This window comes from Oncorhynchus keta, chromosome 34 (assembly GCF_023373465.1).
Source record: "Oncorhynchus keta strain PuntledgeMale-10-30-2019 chromosome 34, Oket_V2, whole genome shotgun sequence".
In the NCBI taxonomy this organism is placed as follows: Eukaryota; Metazoa; Chordata; class Actinopteri; order Salmoniformes; family Salmonidae; genus Oncorhynchus; species Oncorhynchus keta.
The window spans coordinates 42,747,641-42,770,761 of record NC_068454.1 but is presented as its reverse complement, the minus strand read 5'-3'; the positions used below and the strand labels follow the sequence as shown (position 1 = coordinate 42,770,761).

At 42.3% G+C, this 23,121-nt stretch overlaps 1 protein-coding gene across 9 annotated transcripts in view; it reads right to left on the bottom strand.

Annotated features, from left to right (window-relative positions):
- Positions 1-23,121, bottom strand: part of LOC118367173 (double-stranded RNA-specific editase 1-like) — a 186,669-nt gene that overhangs the window by 15,466 nt on the left and 148,082 nt on the right. For 8 of the 9 annotated variants that reach the window (XM_035750284.2, XM_035750285.2, XM_035750286.2 and 5 more), the window contains 4 exons: positions 21,277-22,202; positions 18,390-18,504; positions 11,233-11,401; positions 10,757-10,908 (listed from right to left, as the gene is read on the bottom strand). In XM_035750284.2, coding sequence (XP_035606177.1) covers positions 10,757-10,908; positions 11,233-11,401; positions 18,390-18,504; positions 21,277-22,202 — 1,362 coding nt within the window. The remainder of the gene's footprint in view (positions 1-10,756; positions 10,909-11,232; positions 11,402-18,389; positions 18,505-21,276; positions 22,203-23,121) is intronic. The other variant, XM_035750283.2, reaches the window with a different exon arrangement.

The following is a 23,121-nucleotide window of genomic DNA, read 5'->3' as shown; positions in this document are numbered from 1 at the left end:
CCCGCGCTCCTCTCTCGCTCTTCACATTCAACGAGAGACAGACAACACAGTTGTGGGGGGCTGGTGGGGGTGTCCGAGGCCATAGAGGGAGCATCTAAGTATCCGGGGGGGGGGGGTCAAAACTGATTTGAATCTACTGGGGGGACTTGCGTGCTATTAAATGTATAATCCGCGACATATTCGTTGCCGGCAAGGGGAAAGGTCCGATGGATACCTTCATTTGTGAAAAATGTAGAGAACTTGATGCAGCTAAAGAAATGATTTATTACTCTTCGTGAAGACATTTGTGTTTTCTTCACCAAGCTGCTTGAACTGAATAAGGATTCTATGAGGCTATCGCATCTTTAAATGCTTCCTATCAAAACATCCAAGAGGATCATTTGTGTTTTCCTGGGGCAAAAGTTCAGGATATCACCAGGTTGCTTCCCGAGGCTGTGAGTGAGTCACCGGGGGCTTGTATTGTCATGGTTCATGTGGGGTCAAATTACATTATGAAGGGCAGCTCAGAACGTCTCAAGTTGGATTTGAAGAACTGATTGGGTCTCTACTTGACACCAACAAACGCCCCATAATATCTGGCCCTCTGCCCTCCCTAAATCATGGCATTGAACAGCTCAGCAGACTTTCAGCCCTCCATAACTGGCTACGAGACTATTGCAGCTGGGTGGGTGTAACATTTATTGACAATTTTGATACCTTCCGGAAACAAAGCTCGTATTTACAAGGATGATGAAATCCACCCAAATCATTTGGGTGACTGGATCCTTTTACAGCATTATAAGGCTGTGTTAAGACAATTCATTATCAATGACCCAAGTCCAACGCGTTTAATCCTCCTCATTGGGTTGCTGAGTTGTCACAATGCTTCAGCAAATCTACATTCTCCCAGGGGCATTGGAAGACACAATGTAAGTAACCTAATTTATATCCCTCTTACTGCCCTGAATGCCTCTGCTCATCCCACAGGTATTGTATGCAGTAATCATATGCCTATGAACCAGAGTAATACTGTTAGCACTGAGGTGGTGTGCCCTAGTCGGAAGTCCACTGTGTGCAGCTCATCCTGCACTAATAAAAATAACCCAAGCATGGTCTACCTCTGCTAAGCTTCCCAGTAAAGCAATCAAGCATCCCAGAAAAGAGAAAATTATCCTACGTTAACATGTGTAGCTTAAGAAACAAGGTTCAGGAAATCAATGATTAGCAAGTAACAGATGACATTTATATTCTGACAATCTCTGAAACTCACTTAGATAATACCTTTGATGATAGTGGTGGCAATACATGGTTATAAGATCTACATAACATACAAATGCCAATGGTGGAGGTGTGGCTGTTAATATTCAGAACCACATTCCTGTAAAGCTTAGAGAGGATCTCGTTAAATACTGTTGAAGTAATATGGCTACAGGTTCATCTGCCTCACCTGAAGCCCATTCTGGTGGGAAGCTGCTATAGACCAAGTGAAAACAGTCAGTATCAGGATAACATGTGTGAAATGCTTGATAATGTATCTGATATCAATAGAGGTATACTTTCTGGGTGATTTAAATATTGACTGGCTTTCCTCAGGCTGCCCACTCAAGAGAAAGCTTCAAACTGTAACTAAGTGCCTGCAACCTGGTTCAGGTTATCAATCAACCTACCAGGGTAGTTACACACAGTACAGGAATGAAATCATCAACATGTACTGATCATATCTTTACTAATGTTGCAGAAATTAGTTTGAAAGCAGAATCCAAATTCATCAGATGTAGTGATCACAATATAGTAGCCATATCTAGGAAAACCAAAGTACCAAATGCTGGGCCTACTATTGTGTATAAGAGGTCATACAATAAGTTCTGTAGTGATTGCTATGTTGATGTGAAGAATATTGGTTGGACCGTGGTGTGTAATGGCGAGCAACCAGACGCTGCACATCCCAATGCACCCATTAAGAAAATGACTGCAAAAACTGTTAAATCCCGGAGAATTGATGAGGAATTGAAAAATTGTATGTTTGAGAGGGATGAGCCAAAAGATATGGCAAATAGGTCTGGCTGTACAACCGATTGGCAAAGGTACTGCAACTTGAGAAATCATGTGACTAAACTGAATAAAAAGAAGAAACTACACTATGAAACAAAGAATGATAAAATAAAAAGCTTGGGATCACCTTAATTAAAATACATTTTGGGCAAAAAGGCAAACGTCGCGCCATCATTCATTGGATCAGATGGCTCATTCATCACAAAACCCACTGATATTGCAAACTACATTAATGATTTTTTTAATTGGCAAGATCAGCAAACAGGTATGACATGCCAGCAACAAATACTGACACTACATATCTGACCAAATTATGAAAGACAAGCATTGTAATTTTCAATTCCGTAAAGTAAGTGTGGAAGAGGTGAAAACAATCATTGTCTATCAACAATGACAAGCCACCAGAGTCTGACAACTTGAATGGAAAATTACTGAGGATAATAGCGGACGATATCGCCACTCCTATTTGCCATATCTTCAAATTTAAGCCTACTAAAAACCGTGGCCTCAGCCCTGGAGGGAAGCAAATGTTATTCCCCTACCTAACAAAAGTAAAGCCCCATTAACTGGCCAAATAGCCGACCAATCAGCCTGTAAACAACCCATAGAATACTTTTGAAAAAATGGTGTTTGACCATATAGAAAGCTACAGTAAACAAATTGACAGACTTTCAGCACGCTTGTAGGGAAGGACATTCAACAAGGACAGCACTTACACAAATGACTGATTGGCTGAGAGAAATTAATGATAAAAAGATTGTGGGGGCTGTTTTGTTAGACTTCAGTGCGGCTTTTGACATTATCGATCATAGTCTGTTGCTGGAAAAACTTGTTATGGCTTTACACCCGCTGCTATATTGTGGATAAAGAGTTACCACTAACAGAACGCAAGAGGGTGTTCTTTAATGGAAGCCTATCTAACAAAATCCAGGTAAAATCATGGAATTCCCCAGGGCAGCTGTCTATGCCCCTATTCTTTTTTTAATCTTTACTAACGACATGCCTCTGGCTTTGAGTAAAACCAGTATGTCTATGTCTGCGGATGACTCAACACTATACACATCAGTTACCACAGCAACACTTAAAGAGCTGCAGTTAGTTTCAGAATGGGTGGAAGGAATATGTTAGTCCGGAATATTTCAAAAACTAAAAGCATTGTATTTTTATCACTAAACCCTAAACCTAAGTAAATATTGTAATGAATAATGTGGAAATTGAGCAAGTTGAGGAGACTAAACTGCTTGTAGTAACTCTGGATTGTAAACTGTCATGGTCAAAACATATTGATACAATAACTAGGATGGGGAGAAGTCTGTCCATCATAAAGCACTGCTCTGCATTCTTAACAGCACTATCAACGAGGCAGGTCCTACAGGCCCTAGTTTTGTTGTACCTGGACTACTGTTCAGTCTTACGGTTAGGTGCCACAAAGAGGGACTTAGGAAAATTGCAATTGGCTCAGAACAGGGAAGCATGGCTGGCCCTTGGATGTACAAAGAAAGCTAACAATACCAGTCTCTCCTGGCTCAAAGTGGAAGAGAGATCGACTTCATAACTACTTGTTTTTTTTGAGAGGTAATGACATGTTGAATGCGCCGAGCTGTGTGTTTGAACTACTGGCACACAACTCAGACACCCATGCATACCCCACAAGACCAGAACAGACTATGGGAGGCGCACAGTGCTACATAGAGCCATGACTACATGGAACTCTATTCCACTCCACATCAAGTAACTCATGCCAGCATTAAAATTAGATAAAGAAAACAGATAAAAAAATAAACCTTATGGAACAGCGGGAACTGTGAAGCAACACAAACAGACATATGCATACAAACATATGATAACATGTGCACTATACACGCACGTACACATGGATTTTGTGTTATAGATATGTGGTAGTAGACTAGAGGCCTGAGGGCACACACTAAATATGTTGCGAAATATGTTATGAATGTATTGTAATGTTTTTCAAATGTATAACTACCTTAATTTTGCTGGACCCAGGACGAGTAGCTGCTTTCTTGGTAGAAGCTAATGGGGATCCGTAATAACATTTACATTACATTTAAGTCATTTAGCAGACTTTGTAATAAAATACATTAATTCATGGTCTGAAAGAAGCTTATTTGTATCTGATGAATTAATGTAGCCGATTTTGTCACTCAAAATGTAAATTGTATTGGTGCAGTCAATAAGCCATTAAGGGTCTGTACCACCAATATCTAAGCAATCCTGGCCACCTGTACAATTACACAGTAGATTTGATAATTGAAAATATATGTTACACCAGGCAACAGATACAACTGTCGAGGATACATACACAAAAAGAGAGAGAGACTTGTTTCTATTGTGGTCCTCTAGGGCATGACACCAAATCACCTCAACAGTGAAAAGGATACGAAAGACAGCTTTAAATACAACTTCATTGTATTAATCACAACATTTCTAGATGTTGGAATCTAATTCAAAAGGCCAACGGGCCTAATCAATTCACTGACTAATTGTACAAGGATATTTCCTTTCTGTCTTTCTCTGTATGTAGGGAAACAATGACAAAATCAGGTATATGTGACATATAAAGAGGGTGAGTAATCAGACAAAAGGGTAGAAGTAGAGAGAGATGAGAGTGAGCGAAAGGAGAGAGCGCGAAAAATAGTGAGAAAGGAGAGCGAGACAAAGGAGAGCGAGAGAAAGAAACGAGAGAAAGGAACGAGAGAGTGCGAGAGAGAGATGCAAAGAGAAAAAGGGGGAGAGGAAGACTCACTAATTAAGAGACTTGTTGAAATGTGTTTATTGCACATTTGGACATCCAAAGTGAAATTATAATTCAATGAAACCAAGCATAAAAAGGAAAACGTACAAAAGTTAATAGAACAAAATAAAAAAGCTCTGATATTGAATTCTCAAAAAGTGTAAAATTCTATTTAAAAAGGTGTCAGCCAGCTAAGTGAGGGGAATGGAGACTGACCCGAAGCTGGGGTTGATTGACTGTGGCTGTCAAAGGTCACTAAAGATGTGATGTCACCAAAGTGGACAGCCATATATGTGCAGTACTAGTCAAAGGTTTGGGCACACCTACTCATTCAAGGCTTTTGTTTTGATTTTTTAATACTATTTTCTACATTGTAGAATACTAGTGAAGACATCAAAACTATTAAATAATACACATGGAATCATAAACTAACCAAAAAAGTGTTAAACAAATCAAAATATATTTTTGACTCTTCAAAGGAGCTACACCTTGCATTCTCTCAACCAGCTTCATCTGGAATGTTTTTCCAACAGTATTGAAGTAGTTCCCACATATGCTGAGCACTTGTTAGCTGCTTTTTCTTCACTCTGCGGTCCAACTACTCCCAAACCATATACATTAAGTTGAGGTTGGTTGACTGTGGAGGCCAGGTCATCTGGTGCAGAACTCCATCACTCTCCTTCTTGATCAAATAGCCCTTACACAGCCTGGAGGTGTGTTTTGGGTCAATGTCCTGTTGAAAAACAAATGATAGTCCCACTAAGCGCAAACCAGATGGGATGGCATATCACTGCAGAGCGTGGTGGTAGCCATGCTGGTTATGCATGCCTTGAATTCTAAATAAATAATTGACAGTGTAACCAGCAAAGCAACCCCATACCATCACACCTCTTCCTCCATGCTTCATGGTGGGAACCACACATGCGGAGATCATCTGTTCACCTATTTTGCGTCTCACAAAGACACGGCAGTTGGAACCAAAAATAAAAAAATAAAGGACAGATTTCCACCGGTCTAATGTCCATTGCTCATGTTTCTTGGCCCAAGCAAGTCTCTTCTTATTGGTGTCCTTTAGTAGTGATTCATCTGCAGCAATTCAACCATGAAGGCTTGATTCATGCAGTCTCCTCTGAACAGTTGATGTTGAGATGTGTCTATTAATTGAACTCTGAAGCATATATTTTGGCAGCAATGGCTGAGTCTAGTAACTCTAATGAACTTATCCTCTGCAGCAGAGGTACAGTTGAAGTCGGAAGTTTACATACACTTAGGTTGGAGTCATTGAAACTTGTTTTCAACCACTCCACAAATTTCTTGAAAACAAACTATAGTTTGAGTCGGTTAGGAGATCTACATTGTGCATGACACAAGTAATTTTTCCAACAATTGTTTACAGACAGATTATTTCAAGTATAACTCACTGTATCATAATTCCAGTGGGTCACAAGTTTACATACACTAAGTTGACTGTGCCTTTAAACAGCTTGGAAAATTCCCCAAAATTATGTCACGGCTTTAGAAGCTTCTGATAGGCTAATTGACATAATTTGAGTCAATTGGAGGTGTAACTGTGGATGTATTTCAAGGCCTACCTTCAAACTCAGTGGTAAAATTGAAAAATCTAAAGAAATCAGCCAAGACCTCATCCTTGGGAGCAATTTCCAATCACCTGAATGTACCACGTTCATATGTACAAACAATAGTACGCAAGTATAAACACCATTGGACCAAGCAGCCGTCATACTGCTCAGGAGGAGACGTGTTCTGTCTCCTAGAGATGAACGTACTTTGGTGAGAAAAATGCAAATCAATCCCAGTACAACAGCAAAGGACCTTGTGAAGATGCTTTAGGAAACAGATACAAAAGTATCTATATCCACAGTAAAACAAGTCCTATATTGACATAACCTGAAAGGCCACTCAGCAAGGGAGAAGCCACTGCCCCAAAACCGCCATAAAAAAAAACAGACTACGGTTTGCAACTGCACATAGGGACGAAGATCGTACTTTTTGGAGAAATATCCTCTGGTCTGATGAAACAAAAATAGAACTGTTTGGCCATGATGACCATCGTTATGTTTGGAGGAAAAAGGGGGAAGCTTGCAAGCCGAAGAACACCATCCCAACCGTGAAGCAAGGGGGTGGCAGCATCATGTTGTTGGGGTGCTTTGCTGCATTACATTTACATTTAAGTCATTTAGCAGACGCTCTTATCCAGAGCGACTTACAAATTGGTGCATTCACCTTATGACATCCAGTGGAACAGCCACTTTACAATAGTGCATCTAAATATTTTAGGGGGGTGAGAAGGATTACTTATCCTATCCTAGGCATTCCTTAAAGAGGTGGGGTTTCAGGTGTCTCCGGAAGGTGGTGATTGACTCCGCAGGAGGGACTGGTGCACTTCACAAATAGATGGCATCATGAGGGAAGGAAAATTAGGTGGATATACTGAAGCAACATCTCAAGACATCAGTCAGGAAGTTAAAGCTTGGTTGCAAATGTGTCTTCCAAATGGACAATGACCCCAAGCATACTTCCAAAGTTGTGGCAAAATGGCTTAAGAACAAAAAAGTCAAGGTATTGGAGTGGCCATCACAAAGCCCTGACCTCAATCCCATAGAAAAGTTGTGGGCAGAACTGAAAAAAGCGTGCGCGAGAAAGGAGGCCTACAAACCTGACTCAGTTACACCAGCTCTGTTAGGAGGAATGGGCCAAAATTCACACAACTTATTGTGGGAAGCTTGTGGAAGGCTACCCGAAACATTTGACCCAAGTTAAACAATTTAAAAGGCAATGCTACCAAATACTAATTGAGTGTATGTAAACTTCTGACCCACTGGGAATGTGATGAAAGAAATAAAAGCTGAAATAAATCATTCTCTCTACTATTAGTGATGATCCTAACTGACCTAAAACGGGAAATTTGTATTCGGATTAAATGTCAGGAATTGTGAAAAACTGAGTTTATATGTATTTGGCGAAGGTGTATGTAAACTTCTGAGATCAACTGCAACTCTGGGACTTCCTTTCCTGTGGTTGTCCTCATGAGAGCCAGTTCCACCATAGCACTTGGTTTTATTGAGTGCACTTGAAGTAACTTTTTCCGGATTGACTGACCTTCATGTATTAAAGTAATGATGGACTGTCATTTCTCTTTACCTATTTGAGCTGTTCTTGTCATAATATGGACTTGGTATTTTACCAAATATATCTATCTTCTTTATACCACCCCTACCTTGTCACAACACAACTGATTGGTTTAAACGCTTTGAGGAAAGACATTCCACAAATCATCTTTTAACAAAGAATACCTGTTAATTTAAATGCATTCCAGGTGACTACCTCATGAAGCTGGTTGAGAGAATGCCAAGAGTGTGCAAAGTTTCCATCAAGGCAAAGAGTGGCTACTTGAAAGAATCACAAATATAAAATATATACACTTTCGGTGACTACATGATTCCATGTGTTATTTCATAGTTTTGGATGTCTTTACTATTATTCTACAATGTAGAAAATAGTAAAAATGAAGAAAAACCCTTGAATGAGCAGGTGTGTCCAAACTTTTGACGGGCACTGTATATGTTGTGGTATCCCGGGAGGTCTACCCTGGGTGTTGGTGATGGAGGGGAGGTCGTTGTCGCGACGTTGGTTCCCTCTGCTGGGAGGACCCGGACTGGGCACCCCGAAGCTGGTGGCACCAATTAGGGGTAATTAGGGGAGAGTGCCAACCAGCTGTGCAGACCACAAATGGAGCACCGTGGCACACTGCGGGAGAGTAAAGGGGAGAGGCAAGGAGTGTACTGACAGAGGGGAACGAAGCTCCCGGAGACTAATGAGAAGGACCAAGCCATCCAAGTTATTTTGTTACGTTTATTATTTTTTCTTAGTAAAGTCGCGTTTTCTGACTTGAACCACCCTGTCTCTGTGTCCATCCCTGTGCGCTCAACCCAACGGTTTACCACAATATATGAAACATTTTCCTTCATAGAAAATACATTAGTGCAACACATTCAGCAGAAAATAACTTAATTTTCATTAGATGAAAATGTGCAACACACAGAAGTGAAACTATTTGACTGGCAGCCACACTTACAATGAAAAAGCAAGGTATTTTTTTGTAAATATGAACCATGGCTATCATATCTCTAATGTTTAGGCCTATCATAGAAAGAATGGAGCCAGCTACATTTCCTAATATTTTGCTTAAAGGTAATCTTGGACTTTATGAAGAAAAATAGGCTGCCTACACGGAGAAATGTACCGGAGAAAAGTAGCTACTTGTTCGTAAATTCTCATCCGAGTTTAGAAGTGCAACTGAAGCACAAAATGAGTCTGATGCAGAGCAGAAGTTACAATAAGAAGCATTTTAGATCGGCGTTTAAAAAAACGTGCCTCGATATTTCTTACGCATTCTTTTTCCCCCCGCATGCAAAATTCTGCGTTAGCAAGTTCATTTAGGGGTCGTGTTATCTAAGTGGATGAATTAATAAGGTGACGAGGCATCATATTGTGTTAGCTTCCTTCCGAGTTTGAGAAGTCAAAAGTCCTTTGGATAAGTTATTTGTACAGCTGCCACTGCGATCTTAATTTCCTTGTGTTTTTTCTCCTCTCCGTGCTCCCCCCCCCCCCAACCGGCAGGCCCGTTGCTCTAGAGCCTCCAGAAAGGCCTACCCACACATGTATAACTTCATGAGCTGGATTGACTGTCTTTGCAATTCGTTTATTTTCATCTGCACTCATTAGCACATTTAGCTAGCACCTTCCATGGAAATTCACTTTTACTTGAGCCAATTTTGTTAGCATTCTGGTAATAGACCTTCAAAGGGATTTTGTTTTATTGGGGGCACCCCCTTGTGTACTAAACCGGTAATAGCGTAAATCCCGGGGTGAGAGAAGGATGGTATGATGAAATGAAAATCTGGATACCGCCCAACCCTATAACGCATTGTAACTCTGGATCAAACATAGTGATCATAAATGTTGATACTGTAAATGACAAGATTTTTTAAATATGGAAATGTGTAGTGCACATTTGGACTCACGGCAGTGTCGTTTGCTTGTATGACATCAAAGCAGTATTTTTTAAATAATCCTTAACATCTCATCATTCAGAACATCTCATCTTTCCACTCCTCTCGATTTGCAGCTTTCCCCTCACAGACAACAACAAATGCTGAAAAGTAGCCCATTGAACGGGACAGATGGGGGTATCTTCTTGTCACGGGCAGTCCTGAAGTTTGGAACGGCTGTCAATCAAAACCCAATCAGTACTGTGAAGTGGAGAACTTGGAGGTCTGACGTCATGTATAGCATATTACTGTACAGCCACCGCGTTCCAAGTTAGGTGCTTGTCAATGGCCAAATCTGACATTTGACGATTACATTTTTTATTTATTTGACCTTTATTTAACTAGGCAAGTCAGTTAAGAACAAATTCTTACTTTCAATGACGGCCTAGGAACAGTGGGTTAACTGCCTGTTCAGGGGCAGGACGACAGATTTGTACCTTGTCAGCTCGGGGATTAGTCGGTTACTAGTCGGTTACTAGTCCAACCACTAGGCTACCCTGCCGCACCGATTTGCGGGCAATCGGTTCAGAAAAACAAATCACAAATGTATATATATATATTTTTTTTTTTAAAGCAAACCGGCACCAATTGGTGGTTGTCTTTTCACTTGCATTAAAGGGATAGTTCAGTGAATTGCATTAGGTTAAAAACAATATGTTTATGATCGGAAATGCTCTTCTAGGTTTATATGACGGTGAGTCACACATTAACAGTCTGACTAGTAACCGATAACTAGGCTTCATATAAACTTAAGGGCAGAACGCATTCACAGCCTGATTGAATCTGATGAAAAAGACAGGTATCATGCCACCGTGGTACATGGTGGCACAGAAGGGTCAGCAAGCGGTTTGGTCACATCTCTTACTGTCATATGGTTAAGGAGTGCGGTGCCTCATACCTTCCATGCCGGCCTCGTGCGGTGAGAAGATGCGTGCGTCTCCACAGGGCGAGGTGCTGATGTAGAGGTGGAACAGAACGTTGTCCCTTAGCCGGTAGCCACGCTTGTCACAGCGCGTGAATATGGACTTCTGCTGCTCCTCCTTGTTGCTGCTAATTACAGAGGGTGGAAAAAGGGGGACAGTGTGGTCAAAGGGACCTCATTTCAGATCAACAAAAATGACTAAAAGAATCAGCTGAAGCAAGAGCAAAAAGGAATGCCATGTTGCAATTGAAGAAACAATTTGCAACAATTGCTGCATTTAGAAAAAGTTATGCAACAGTCGACTTGATTTTACAACTAAATACAAATCAAGGACTATGACTTCATGACCCACGAAAGGTTAGCTACAACCAAACAAACTCCAATCAAAATGAGAGTCATTGTTTGTATTTTCAAATGGCTTCTGCCATTGTTTCCACCCCTTGACTTCTCACCTTAGGAAGTGCTCCAGCTGGGCGTAGAGGTACCGGATGAGCGAGCGGCGGGCGATAATCTCTGCATGGCAGTCGTTGAGCGCCAAGCCGCGGTCACTCATGTACTCGCCGTTGATGCACTTGGTGCCCGTGGAGACACAGATCACCTGGGCCTCTTTCACGTCCGTGCCTGGGGGTAGGGAACAGACAGGCTCAAAATTCACCTTTACATTCAATAAAAGCATTCGTGTTTATGGTTTTTACTTTTCTATTATTCCATTTCATTTACATTTTATTTTAGATGTACAGTGCGCCTTCATAAAGTATTCATACCCATTGACTTAATTCACATTTGGTTGTGTTTCAGCCTGAATTCAAAATGGATTAAATTGATTTTTCTCTCACCCATCTACACACAATAATCCATAATGACAAAGTGAAAACATCTTTTTAGAAATTTCTGCAAATTTATTGAAAATGTAATACAGAAATCTAATTTACTTAGTGGTTCTTCCTTTAAAAAGTTGCGTCATACTGCAGCACACCGTGCGGGCTGCCACTGCAACGAGTGCGCTGAGAGTCGGGAAGCAAGTACAGAGAGTGAGTGTTTTAGAAATAAACAAAACATTAAACACGATACACAAACAATGCACCGACATGAAACAAAGTCAATAACACCTGAGGAAAGAACCAAGGGGAGTGACAGATATAGAGAAGATAATCAAGGAGGTGATGGAGTGTCATGAGGCGCTGGTGCACTTGACGATGGTGACAGGTGTGCGGGATAATCAGCAAACCTGATGACCTAGAGGCCGGAGAGGGAGTATACGTAACAGCCACAGAATTCTATGGCACATTATTTAAGTGTCAGCCATTGTTGTCATTAATGCTAGTTAGTGATAGTTTGACCACCAGGGGGCATCTTTGAGAAGCATTTGACAGTTTTTAATATTGGCTGTACTAGAGAATTTAAAACCTATTTTTGTAAGAACATAGTATATGGGACTAATTTTAAGAAATTAAGAAATGTAGCTTAATACATTTGATTAATATTATGGTGTTTCTATTCCAAGAAATGGAAAACTCTCAGGGTTTCCGCCAGGAAAATATGGCGCTGTACAATGTGACCGGTCGAGAGTAGTCGCAACATAGGAGCAAAATAATTGTAACATTTCCACAACCTAATTGTAGGCTAACCAATACCGAAACAGAGATAAAGTAAAAAATAAAAATCTCATTGATTTATCAAGACCAGTCACCATGCTTGTTTCAGAGCAGTGCGAAATGGTGCTGAATTGGATGACTTTGGGTGTAATTCATTTTTCTTTAACAAGTCCGACGGGAAGGATGTACTGCTCTCCCGGAAACAGTCCCAAATCCCCGTCATTTGCGTGAAGAAAAGACAGAAGAAGGGGGCAGAGGTCAGGCTGCCTTCAATAATTCGTAGGCGAGAGAGTAAACTCCCACGCCATCCGTTCTATTGGCCAACGTGCAATCATTGGAAAATGAAATCGATGACCTACGATCAAGATTATCCTACCAACGGGACATTAAAAACTGTAATATCTTATCTTTCACCGAGTTGTGGCTGAACGACGACACGGATAATATAGAGCTGGTGGGATTTTCCATGCACCGGCAGAACAGAGAAGCTGCGAGGGGTGAGTGTGTGTGTCTATTTGTCAATAACAGCTGGTGCGCGATGTCGAATATTAAAGAAGTCTCGAGGTATTGTTTGCCTGAAGTAGAGTACCGTACGATAAGCTGTTGACCACACTATCTACCAAGAGAGTTCTCATCTATATTATTCTTAGCCATCTATTTACCACCACAGACCGATGCTGGCACTAAGACCACACTCAGCCAACACTATAAGGCCATAAGCAAACAGGAAAATGCTCAGAACCCAGAAGCGGCGCTCCTCGTGGCCGGGGATCCATTTTACTTCATTTCTACCAGCATTTCACATGTGCTACCAGAGGGAAAAAACTTCTCATACTGAGATGCATACAAAGCACCCCCACATTCCATTTGGCAAATCCATAATTCTATCCTCCTGATTCCTGCTTACAAGCAAAAACTAAAGCAGGAAGTACCAGTGACTCGCTCAAGACGGAAGTGGTCAAATGACGTGGATGCTACACTACAGGACTGTTTTGCTAGCACAGACTGGAATATGTTCCGGGATTCATCCAAAAGCATTGAGGAGTATACCACCTCAGTCATCGGCTTCATCATTAAGTGCATTGAAGACATCTTCCCCACAGTGTACATATCCCAACCAGAAGTCATGAATTACAGGCAACATCCGCATCGAGCTAAAGGCTAGAGCTGCCGCTTTCAAGGAGCAGGACACTAATCTGGACGCTTAAAAGAAATCCCGCTATGCCCGCAGACAAACCATCAAACAAGCAAAGCGTCAATACAGGATTAAGACTGAATCCTACTACTATCCTACTATCCTCTGACGCTCGTCGGATGTGGCAGGGCTTGAAAACTTTTACGGACTACAAAAGGGAAACCCAGACGCGAGCTGACCAGTGACGCAAGCCTACCAGACGAGCTAAATCCCTTTTACGCTCGCTTCGTTAGATATTCTCACAGACCAGAGACCAGCATTAATTGCCACAGTTTAGACTACCGATAGATCAGCGTTTTAACTCCCCCTGGTGATAGTGTGGTGCAATGACAGAATGCCACCATCTACCACAAACGGTCGCGGCATAAACTCATCACTTTTAAAGGAAGAACCACTAAGTATTTACCAGTGCTTAATTTGAACAGGATCCGGCACCTCTCAGATTTGACTTTGTTTGTTCCGGCATCAATCCTATAATAGTATAATAGTGTGGTGATCCTTCTGTGTAATCATCCTATCCTGCCACACTGATTCCAGTCCTGCTCTCTTATTTGTACTTAGAGGTTATGGGGAGGGCCTGTTTTGTAAGGAACTGATCTTGACACAGGTCTAGGTAGAAGTGGTCAGCTAGTGAAGAGGTCGTCCTTACGTTATCACGTCACGTGTCGTCATCCTACTGAATTTGAATTGTGGGGAAAGCCAAATAAAAAATGAATAAGAAAAGGCAATTCAATTAGATTTTTTAAGTCCAAAAACCCTGAGAAAGATGGTGAATTGAACCCAGAACGAGCCAGAGAACTGTCATTGCTGGAGGAGAGAAGTGATGGGCAAACTGTTGGCGATGCCTGAGCTAGCAGTGCTGCTAATCCCACCAGTTCAGCATCACCACCGGCAACTCCACTAGCTAGTAAGCCTACTAGCGAGTCAGACTTAGCGGGAGACGGGGAGCTGGTGGGGGAGGGGGGCAGTGCATCCACCGATGAAGTGCTCGGAGCAGGTGCAATTTGCAGTACAAGAACAAGCAAACGTATAAGCCCTGGCTTGTCATGCAGAATTTAAAGTTGGGCTGTACAACACGCAAAAAGGTAGGGGGCTTGGGTCTAGAAATGACTGGAGGGATTAAACTAGCATAAGAGTGGGTGGAATGTACAGTAAATTAACATCCTATGACTCAGATGTAAAAAAAACCCCAGAAGAATAGAGAACCCCCAGAAAAACTTTTTTGAACATGCCCGAACCAAGGCGCATTTGGTGGCAGAAAGCCTTGTAGACAAGGTTAGAGAGGACACCCAGGTTATAGTTAACACTCAAAATGAAAAAATACGCCACAGCTAGAGTGTTCAGAACAGACTTAGGAAGCTAAATTTCACAGCCCCAGGACTCTCAGGGAGTTAAATGGACTTGACATGGGGAGAGTCATTGTGGGAGGTTTTGAAAACTAGGGTAGGACTGTTTTTCTTCTTTACCTTCACAGTACATAAGAAGTTTGTAATCTGAACATGAAATTCCTGTCATGTGTCTTCTGCTGTAGCCTACCATACATTGATTTATTTTATTTTAAGTTATATTCCAATATTGTGACATTTGTTCTACTGCTAAATGTCTTGAAAATTATATGAAATTCGGGTCTTATAAGCCCCCCAGCTGAGAATTTACAATACCAGTCAAAGGTTGACACACCAACACATTCAAGGTTTTTATTTTTTAACTATTTTCTACATTGTAGAATAATAGTGAAGACATCAAAATAATGAAGTAACACATGGAATCATGTAGTAACCAAAAAAGTGTTCAAAATAGGTCAAAATATATTCTATATTTGAGATTCTTCAAAGTAGCCACCCTTTGCCTTGACAGCTTTGCACACTCTTGGAATTCTCTCAACCAAATTAGTACCTGCAATGAATTTCAATTAACAGGTGTGCCTTGTTAAAAGTTCATTTGTGGAATTTCTTTCCTTCTTAATGCGTTTGAGCCAATCAGTTGTGTTGTGACAAGGTAGGGGTCGTATACAGAAGATCGCCCTATTTGGCAAAAGAGCAAGTCCATATTATGGCAAGAACAGCTCAAATAAGCAAAGGGAAACGACAGTCCATCATTACTTTAAGACATGAAGGTGAGGCAATCCGCAAAATGTCAACGCTGAAAGTTTCTTCAAGTGCATTTGCAAAAACCAAGCGCTATGATGAAACTGGCTGTCATGAGGACCGCCAAAGGAAAATAAATCCCAGTCATTAGAGTTAACTGAACCTCAGATTGCAGCCTAAATAAATGCTTCACAGAGTTCAAGTAACAGACATCTCAACATCAACTGTTCAGAGGAGACTGTATGAATCAGGCCTTCATGGTCGAATTGCTGCAAAGAAACCACTACCAAAGGACACCAATAAGAAGAAGAGACTTGCTTTGGCCAAGAAACATGAGCAATGGACATTAGACCGGTGGAAATCTGTCCTTTGGCCTGATGAGTCCCAATTAGAGATTTTTGGTTGCAACTGCCATGTAGGTGGACGGATGATGTCCGCATGTGTGGTTCCCACCGTGAAGCATGGAGGAGGTGGTGTGATGGTGCTTTGCTGGTGACACAGTCTGTGATTTATTTAGAATTAAGACACACTTAACCAGCATGGCTACTGTAGCATTCTGCAACGATACACCATCCCATCTGGTTTTTGCACTGAGTGGGACTATCATTTGTTTTTCAACAGGACAATGACCTAAAACACATCTCCAGGCTGTGTAAGGGCTATTTAACCAAGGAGAGTGATGGAGTGCTGCATCAGATGACCTGCCCTACACACAATGGGAACTCCTTCAAGACTGTTGGAAAAGCATTCCAGGTGAAGCTGGTTGAGAGAATGCCAAGAGTGTGCAAAGCTGTCATCATGGCAAAGAGTGGCTACTTTGAAGAATCTAAAATATATGTATTGTTTACCACTTTTTTTGGTTACTACATGATTCCATATGGGTTACAAAAAAAGAAAATAGTACAAATAAAGAAAAACCCTTGAATGAGTAGGTGGTTCCACGTTTTGATTGGTACTGTATGTATGCATATGGCGGTTGTGGAAAATTAGGCTCAGGCGCAGCTATACTCAAGTATGTGGGCATATTGCAGTGACGTCTCAAATGCTTTGAATGAATCAGCACCTTTTGGTGGCGATTACAACTCTGAGTTGTCTTGGGTATGTCTGTATCAGCTTTGCATATCTGGATTTGTGGATTTTCTTCCATTCTTCTTTGCAGATTTTCTCAACCTCTTAAATTAGATGTCAAGCGGCAGTAATCCGCAATCTTCAATTTTTTTTAATGGGATTCAAGTCTGGGGTTTGGGCTGGGCCACTCAAGGACTTTCACATTCTTGTTCTGAAACCATTCCAGCATTGCTTTGGCTGTATGTTTGGGGTCTTTGTCCTGTTGGAATGGAAATCTTCGCCCTCAGTTTAAGGTCGTTTGCACTCTGAAGCAGGTTCTCATCAAGGATTTGCCTGTAATTGGCTTCATTCATTGTTCCCTCTTTCCTTACCAGTTCCACAGCATCCCAATAGCATATTCTGCCACCACCATGCTTCACTTTAGGAATGGTGTTAAGACGGGTGATGAGCTGTGCCTGGTTTTCTCCAGACAGCGCTTTGCATTCAGGCCAAAGAGTTACATTTTTGTCTCATCAGCTGACAGAATCGTTTGCCTTAGGCTATCAGTCTTCCACGTGCCTTTTTGCAAACTCCAGGTGTGCTGTCATGTGGCTTTTTCTCAGGAGTGGCTTCCGTCTGGCCACTTTCCCATAAAGTCCAGATTAGTGAAGTGCTGTAGAGACTGTTATCCTTCTGGCAGGTTCTTCCATCTCAGCCAAGGAACTGTGCAGTTCTGTCAGAGTGGGCATTGGGTTCTTGGTCACCTCCATGACCAATGTCCTTCTTGCCCGGTTGCTCAATTGGTCTAGTAGTTCCAAATGTTTATTTATTTTTTATTTCCCAATAATGGAGATCACAGTGCTCTTGGAAAGGTTCAACACGCTAGAAATGGTTTAATATCCTTCTCCAAATATATGCCTCATCATAATTATTTTTGGGAGATCTATGGACAGTTCCTTGGACTTCATGGTAAAGTCTCTGCTCTGACATGCGCTGTCAACTGTGGGACATTATATAGACAACTGTGTTTCTTTCTAAATCATGTCCAGGTAGACTTCAAATCAAGTTGTCGTGACATCAAGGATTATCAAAGGAAATGAGATGCACCTGAGCTCCTAGGGGTGTGAATACTTATATATGAATGCATTTCATTATCAATACGACTTTTTAAAATGTTATACTAAAAACATGTTCTCACTTTGTCATTATGGGTTATTGTGTGTAAATGGGTAAGAACAAAATGTATTGAATCTTTTGAATTCAGGATGTAACAACAAAATGTGGATTAAGTCAAGGGTTATGAATACTTTCTGAAGACACTGTAGTTTCTTATGTAGGCATACAAATATGCGCATGTGTATTTTTGTAAAAAAAAAAAAATATGAATAGGAAAAGAGGCTTACAAAGCCAATGATGAACAGCAGCATCGTGCACTATCAATCATGGACCCACGAACTCAAAAGGAAAACTGATGTGCACAATGATTGAAAGGTGGTGCTAATCCCACCCATCATGTGGTTAAGGAAGCTTAATTTCCTCCCATCTATACACGTCAGCCACTTGCAGACAGTATGGCTGTGTTTTTATGGTCTGTACAAATCTAGTGGTGTACAGTTTGGCAGCGGCATTGCTCCCGAGAGTGGAGAACGCAGTGTTTTCCCATTAGGCCTAGTAACAAAGCGTACCTGTTGTCATGACGACCCCTGCCAGGACTTTCCGCCGCGCGTGGGGGGAGGTGAAGTTGTCCGTCAGCTCGCTGAACTTGTCCACAACCAGGCGAGAGACCGCGTCGGCGAGGACCTGGGACCGCACACAGACAGCAGAGATGTGACACGCAACACAACAACCACAGGCTTCAGGTAGTAGGTTGCCTGTTTCGGATGAGTTTATCCTGCGCATTTCATCCTGCTCAATCAAGTGGGGGAGCAGATGACATCACGGATCAACAGTAAAAGTGAAAACCATTTTTGCTGGAGGACGATTTGAAGCGTTCCACCCTCAAGAAAAGAGGGAGAAGACAACTAGAGCACAGCCTTTGCAACGCAAGCAAGGAACCAACAGAAGAGCAACAAGCATAAGGACACCAACTCAGGACCAAAGGAGCAACCTGAAGGAGGAACCCCAAATTAATCAGAAAGTACACACAGCCATCTCCTCCTCCATGCGGCCTGAACAATCAAAAAGCCACAACAGACTTTGATCACAGACGGAGTACCACATCACTTAATGTTCAGGATCTCGAGGTCTTTACTTCTTGTCTTACATTCTATGTCCTACCTAAGCATGATCATTTTCATTATGTTTGCAAATATTTTGATGTGTTATTGAATGCTGATTGCATAAAGAAACTGGGTGTCTATTCTGGTAAAGAACCCTGTGTAAATATTTCGATTCGTGTTCTTAAATGCTGAAAATGATTACAACCAAGGAGAGGGGACAGCTGGATGGGCACAAATGACCGAGATTAGTTCAAATATCACTTCCCCCTGATACTTCAGAGTCATTTCATTTGACTTTGGAATTCCGCAGGTTGGTTGCGGGTTGGTTGCAGGCAGTGCAGAAACGTGTGGACTCTCTGTCTCTGTTAACCTCCGGGGGAACAAAGCAGCCTGCCCAAAAAAACAGTCAGGCAATTCCAGTCTGGCAATAACTAACAGGGCATTCTATCACTCATGTTCTCCTGACTTTCCTAATTAGCCCCGTCCATATGGAGTGCTCGGTTGATGGTACATTTAATAAATATTAACCGACAGAGAATTAATAGACCAATTAGCAGGTGAAGAATCATTGACACGAGCTGCCTGTTTTGAAGGAACCAGACCGATGACAAGTGGAGGAGAGAGTAAAGAAAGAAAGAAAGAAAGAAAGAAAGAAAGAAAGAAAGAAAGAAAGAAAAAGAAAACAAGCGGGAAATGTTCCTGGGGAGAAAAGACAATTGAAGCCATTGACAGTTTAGCCCCACTAGCTGCTTACTCGTGCAGACTGCACTCTCTCTGCACACACCGGCAGGACTGACAGTCACTTCTGTGATGACCCAATTCTTATCAAACCAAACCCAGCTATATTGAGTCTTCGAAAAGAGCAGGCTTTAGAAAGGGGATACCTTCTTTGAGCACCTGCAATGCTGGGTTTACACTCCGAGCATTCCCAGTAGCATTACCAGTAGCATTACCAGTAGCATTACCAGTAGCATTCCCAGTAGCATTCCCAGTAGCATTCCCAGTAGCAAAACGTATGTATGTGGTAAAGTCACAAAGCAGTTACGGAGCACGACTAGTGGAGTGCAAATCCAGGGATGAAGTCGAGCTAGATACAGTCTGACTCCCAGCTACAACACCCCAGTAAACGTTTACTAAAACCTGGCCCTAACCACAACCACGGACTCAAGCTCTAGACACAACTCTGTCCCACGACAATGTGTGAGCAGCACTGTACCATCGTATTACATTTGAAGAAAAATAACATTCAATTTTTGAAAGTGTTTAAAAACAACATCTTAACAAAGTGTGATTTTATTCAGGCTAACAAGTGAAGTAAACAAGACTTAAGTAAAATAATTGCATTTCAGATTTCCTACAAAATTAACCCAATCTCTAAACTCTGGAAACCCCTTTGAGTGCCTCAATTGAATAGGTCTCACATCTAGGTAGGAAAGAGCCTGGACAGTCAATTGTGGTTGTTTCAACAAGACTAAAAAAAAGGAGGCATGCTATTTCCTGGTGTTCTCAGCTGGCGATTAGGGGAGCCTGATTGGGAGATGTCTCGCATGCATACACATCATCTCGGTACTAAAGCGCCTTACATTTTCAACTCCTGTCTCATCTTCTATCATCCTTCGGGCTTGATCATTTCATCTTCAATTAAAGTCTCAAACCCAGCGATGATTGGCAAGAGCACCCAATGTTCCCGTTGGGAACTTTCATAAAGAAAATACTTTAAAATATGAGGTAGTAGAGGCATGTGACAGACACTGAAGATCTTTAGATAAGCTCAAAGACATTAGGGGGGAGATTTTGCTAATTCCAGTTGTGAAAATACCTTTGTGTCCTCAGCTTTAAAACCCACATCAGCCAATAGAAAGTTTCCAATATAACAAAGACCTATTCTCAAACTCTCATTCTCAGCAGATGGGTTTCTTTGACCAAAACATCTGGATATTTATAAATAGTTAATGCACTCCTGTATTAATAATTAATAAAATCACAACAGTTTGAGAAATCCTTGCATAAGTGTTTTGGCTACCCATAAAAATGACTTAAATGTAATGTAAATGTAAATGTATATTACAGAGAAGGAATACTTTCTGGGGAAGCTTTGTTTTGGACTCTAGGGTGTTAGACCTTTGTGCTTGAGGGCATAAGTGCCGTGATTCCTTTGTTCAGCGCCTGAAAACATTACATGTAGAGTATAAACCGTGTTACTCATCCCCATTAAAAAACATTTCACCCTGTTTTCTCCCCCCACATGTCAGTGGGTGCAGATACAATATTGGTGCTATGACCTGTTCTAAAAAAGGGTCTTGACTGAGGACAGAGTGGGATAGTTCAGAGGGACCTAGGTTTGGGCTCTTACCTGGGGTAGGTGGAGCTGCAGTCCCTCTCTGGGGATGGGTTGTCGGGAGGGCGTCTGGTCCAGCTGCATGTTGAAGAGGGCTGAGAGGGCTGCCTGGGCGGCCCGGGCCTTGGCCAGCTTCTTGTTTCGTCCAGAGCCCTCGAACTGCTGTGAGTCCACCGATACCTGCATGACAAAGTTCTTTGCATGGCTCTCGCCGCTCTCGGACAAAAAGTCATACTTGAGGCCCGGCCTTAGCTCATTGAGGATCATGACAGGGTTCTTGCCGCTCGAGGGCGAGGTGAAGGATGAGGGAGGGGGCAACAGGGCCTGGGCTAAGTTAGCACCTGGGGTGGAAGGCATGGAGTACTCTCCCAGCGAGTTTAAGCAACCGCTGCCATTGGAGCCCAGGTAAAAGGAGTCCTCGGGCGGTGCGGGCGTCTCAAACCCGTTGAAGAGCATGTCTGGGAAGTCGGCCTGGTCGGATGTGAAGTCTGTATTGACTGTCAGTGTCCGGCCCATAGCCAGGTGTGCTTCGGAGGCGTTGGGGAACTGGACAAAGGAGCGCAGTGCCTTCTCTGCTGCATTCAGCTTGGCCTTCTTCTTGGTGGGACCTGAGCCCTCGAACAGCTGCCCATTGACCTCGACGGTCATGACAAACACGGGAGCGTGGACTGGACCCGTTTGAGATAGCAGCTTATACAGCAGCCCCGGCTTAATTTCATTCAGCTGCATAAGGGCATTCTTGGGTAGAACCGGGCCTGGCGTTTTCTTACGCTTCTTGGCCCGGAACTTGGAGTGCGTGTGGCCATTGTTTCCCTCCTCTAAGGGGCGCTTCCTGCTGCCCCCGCCACTGCCGTTGGGGAGCTGCTCAGCTACAGCCTCCCCCTCTTTGGAGGAGACGTTGTCCAGGTTACGGTTTTCCTTTACGTCGGTGCTGCTCGAACCTGCGGTGCCCAGAAAGAGTAACTTACAACGCCTTCGTTGCAGGATCTTGTAAATGTAAAATTTATAGATTCCTATATCACTCTTTGGAACTGAACTGGTGATGTGTGCTATGTTTATTTGTTAGAGAGGCTTAACTGATATTACATTGACCCCAAAGTATCAAACATACATCTCAAGAGGAAAATCCATTTAGCAATTAAGTTTTGGCAAAATAGACAATAATTGTCATAATGATAGGACTGTACTTTCTTGGATATTCAAGGGAAGTTGGCTTCTATGGCATTGCAAGAAGGGTTGAATCTATACAATAACTATGTAAATGGGGAAATAAGTGATAGGAAAATCAGGCCAGCACAACAAAATAAATAGAGTTCCTCCCTCCCTGACCACGGCATTAGCTAGCCGTGGTCAGGCAGGTTTCTGTTGATACGTTAGTTTAGGGAGGGGTCAGGGGGGAAAATATGTGGAAGAGTTGGGGTACGCACACACACGCATACAAACAAACAGATCTTTACTTTACAGGCAGATTTGATCACCTGTTCCTCACCCCACAAGTATCGATACTCTAATCTGTTGTCTTTTTAAATGATAGTTTGGCGTTAGAGTGCTGAGCGAGCTCTCATAATTGTGGAATTGCAGCTCTAGAATATTGCAAGGAGCACACATCACCAGGTCCTGTTGGCAAAGCGGATGGAATGTTGGCAAAATTTTCATTTATAACATCCTCCAGCAAAGGCTTGATAGGTTACTCCTTTCGGTACTCAGGGGAGAGAGAACCCGGCAGTGCAAATTACAGGGTTTATTGGGAAGATGGGAGGGTGCAGGGAAGAGTGCGAGGAAGCAAGGGGAAGAGGACACATTCCGCAAGACCAACAAAGTCTGACAAGGATGAAAGGGTCCAACTTGAGAAATCCTCCG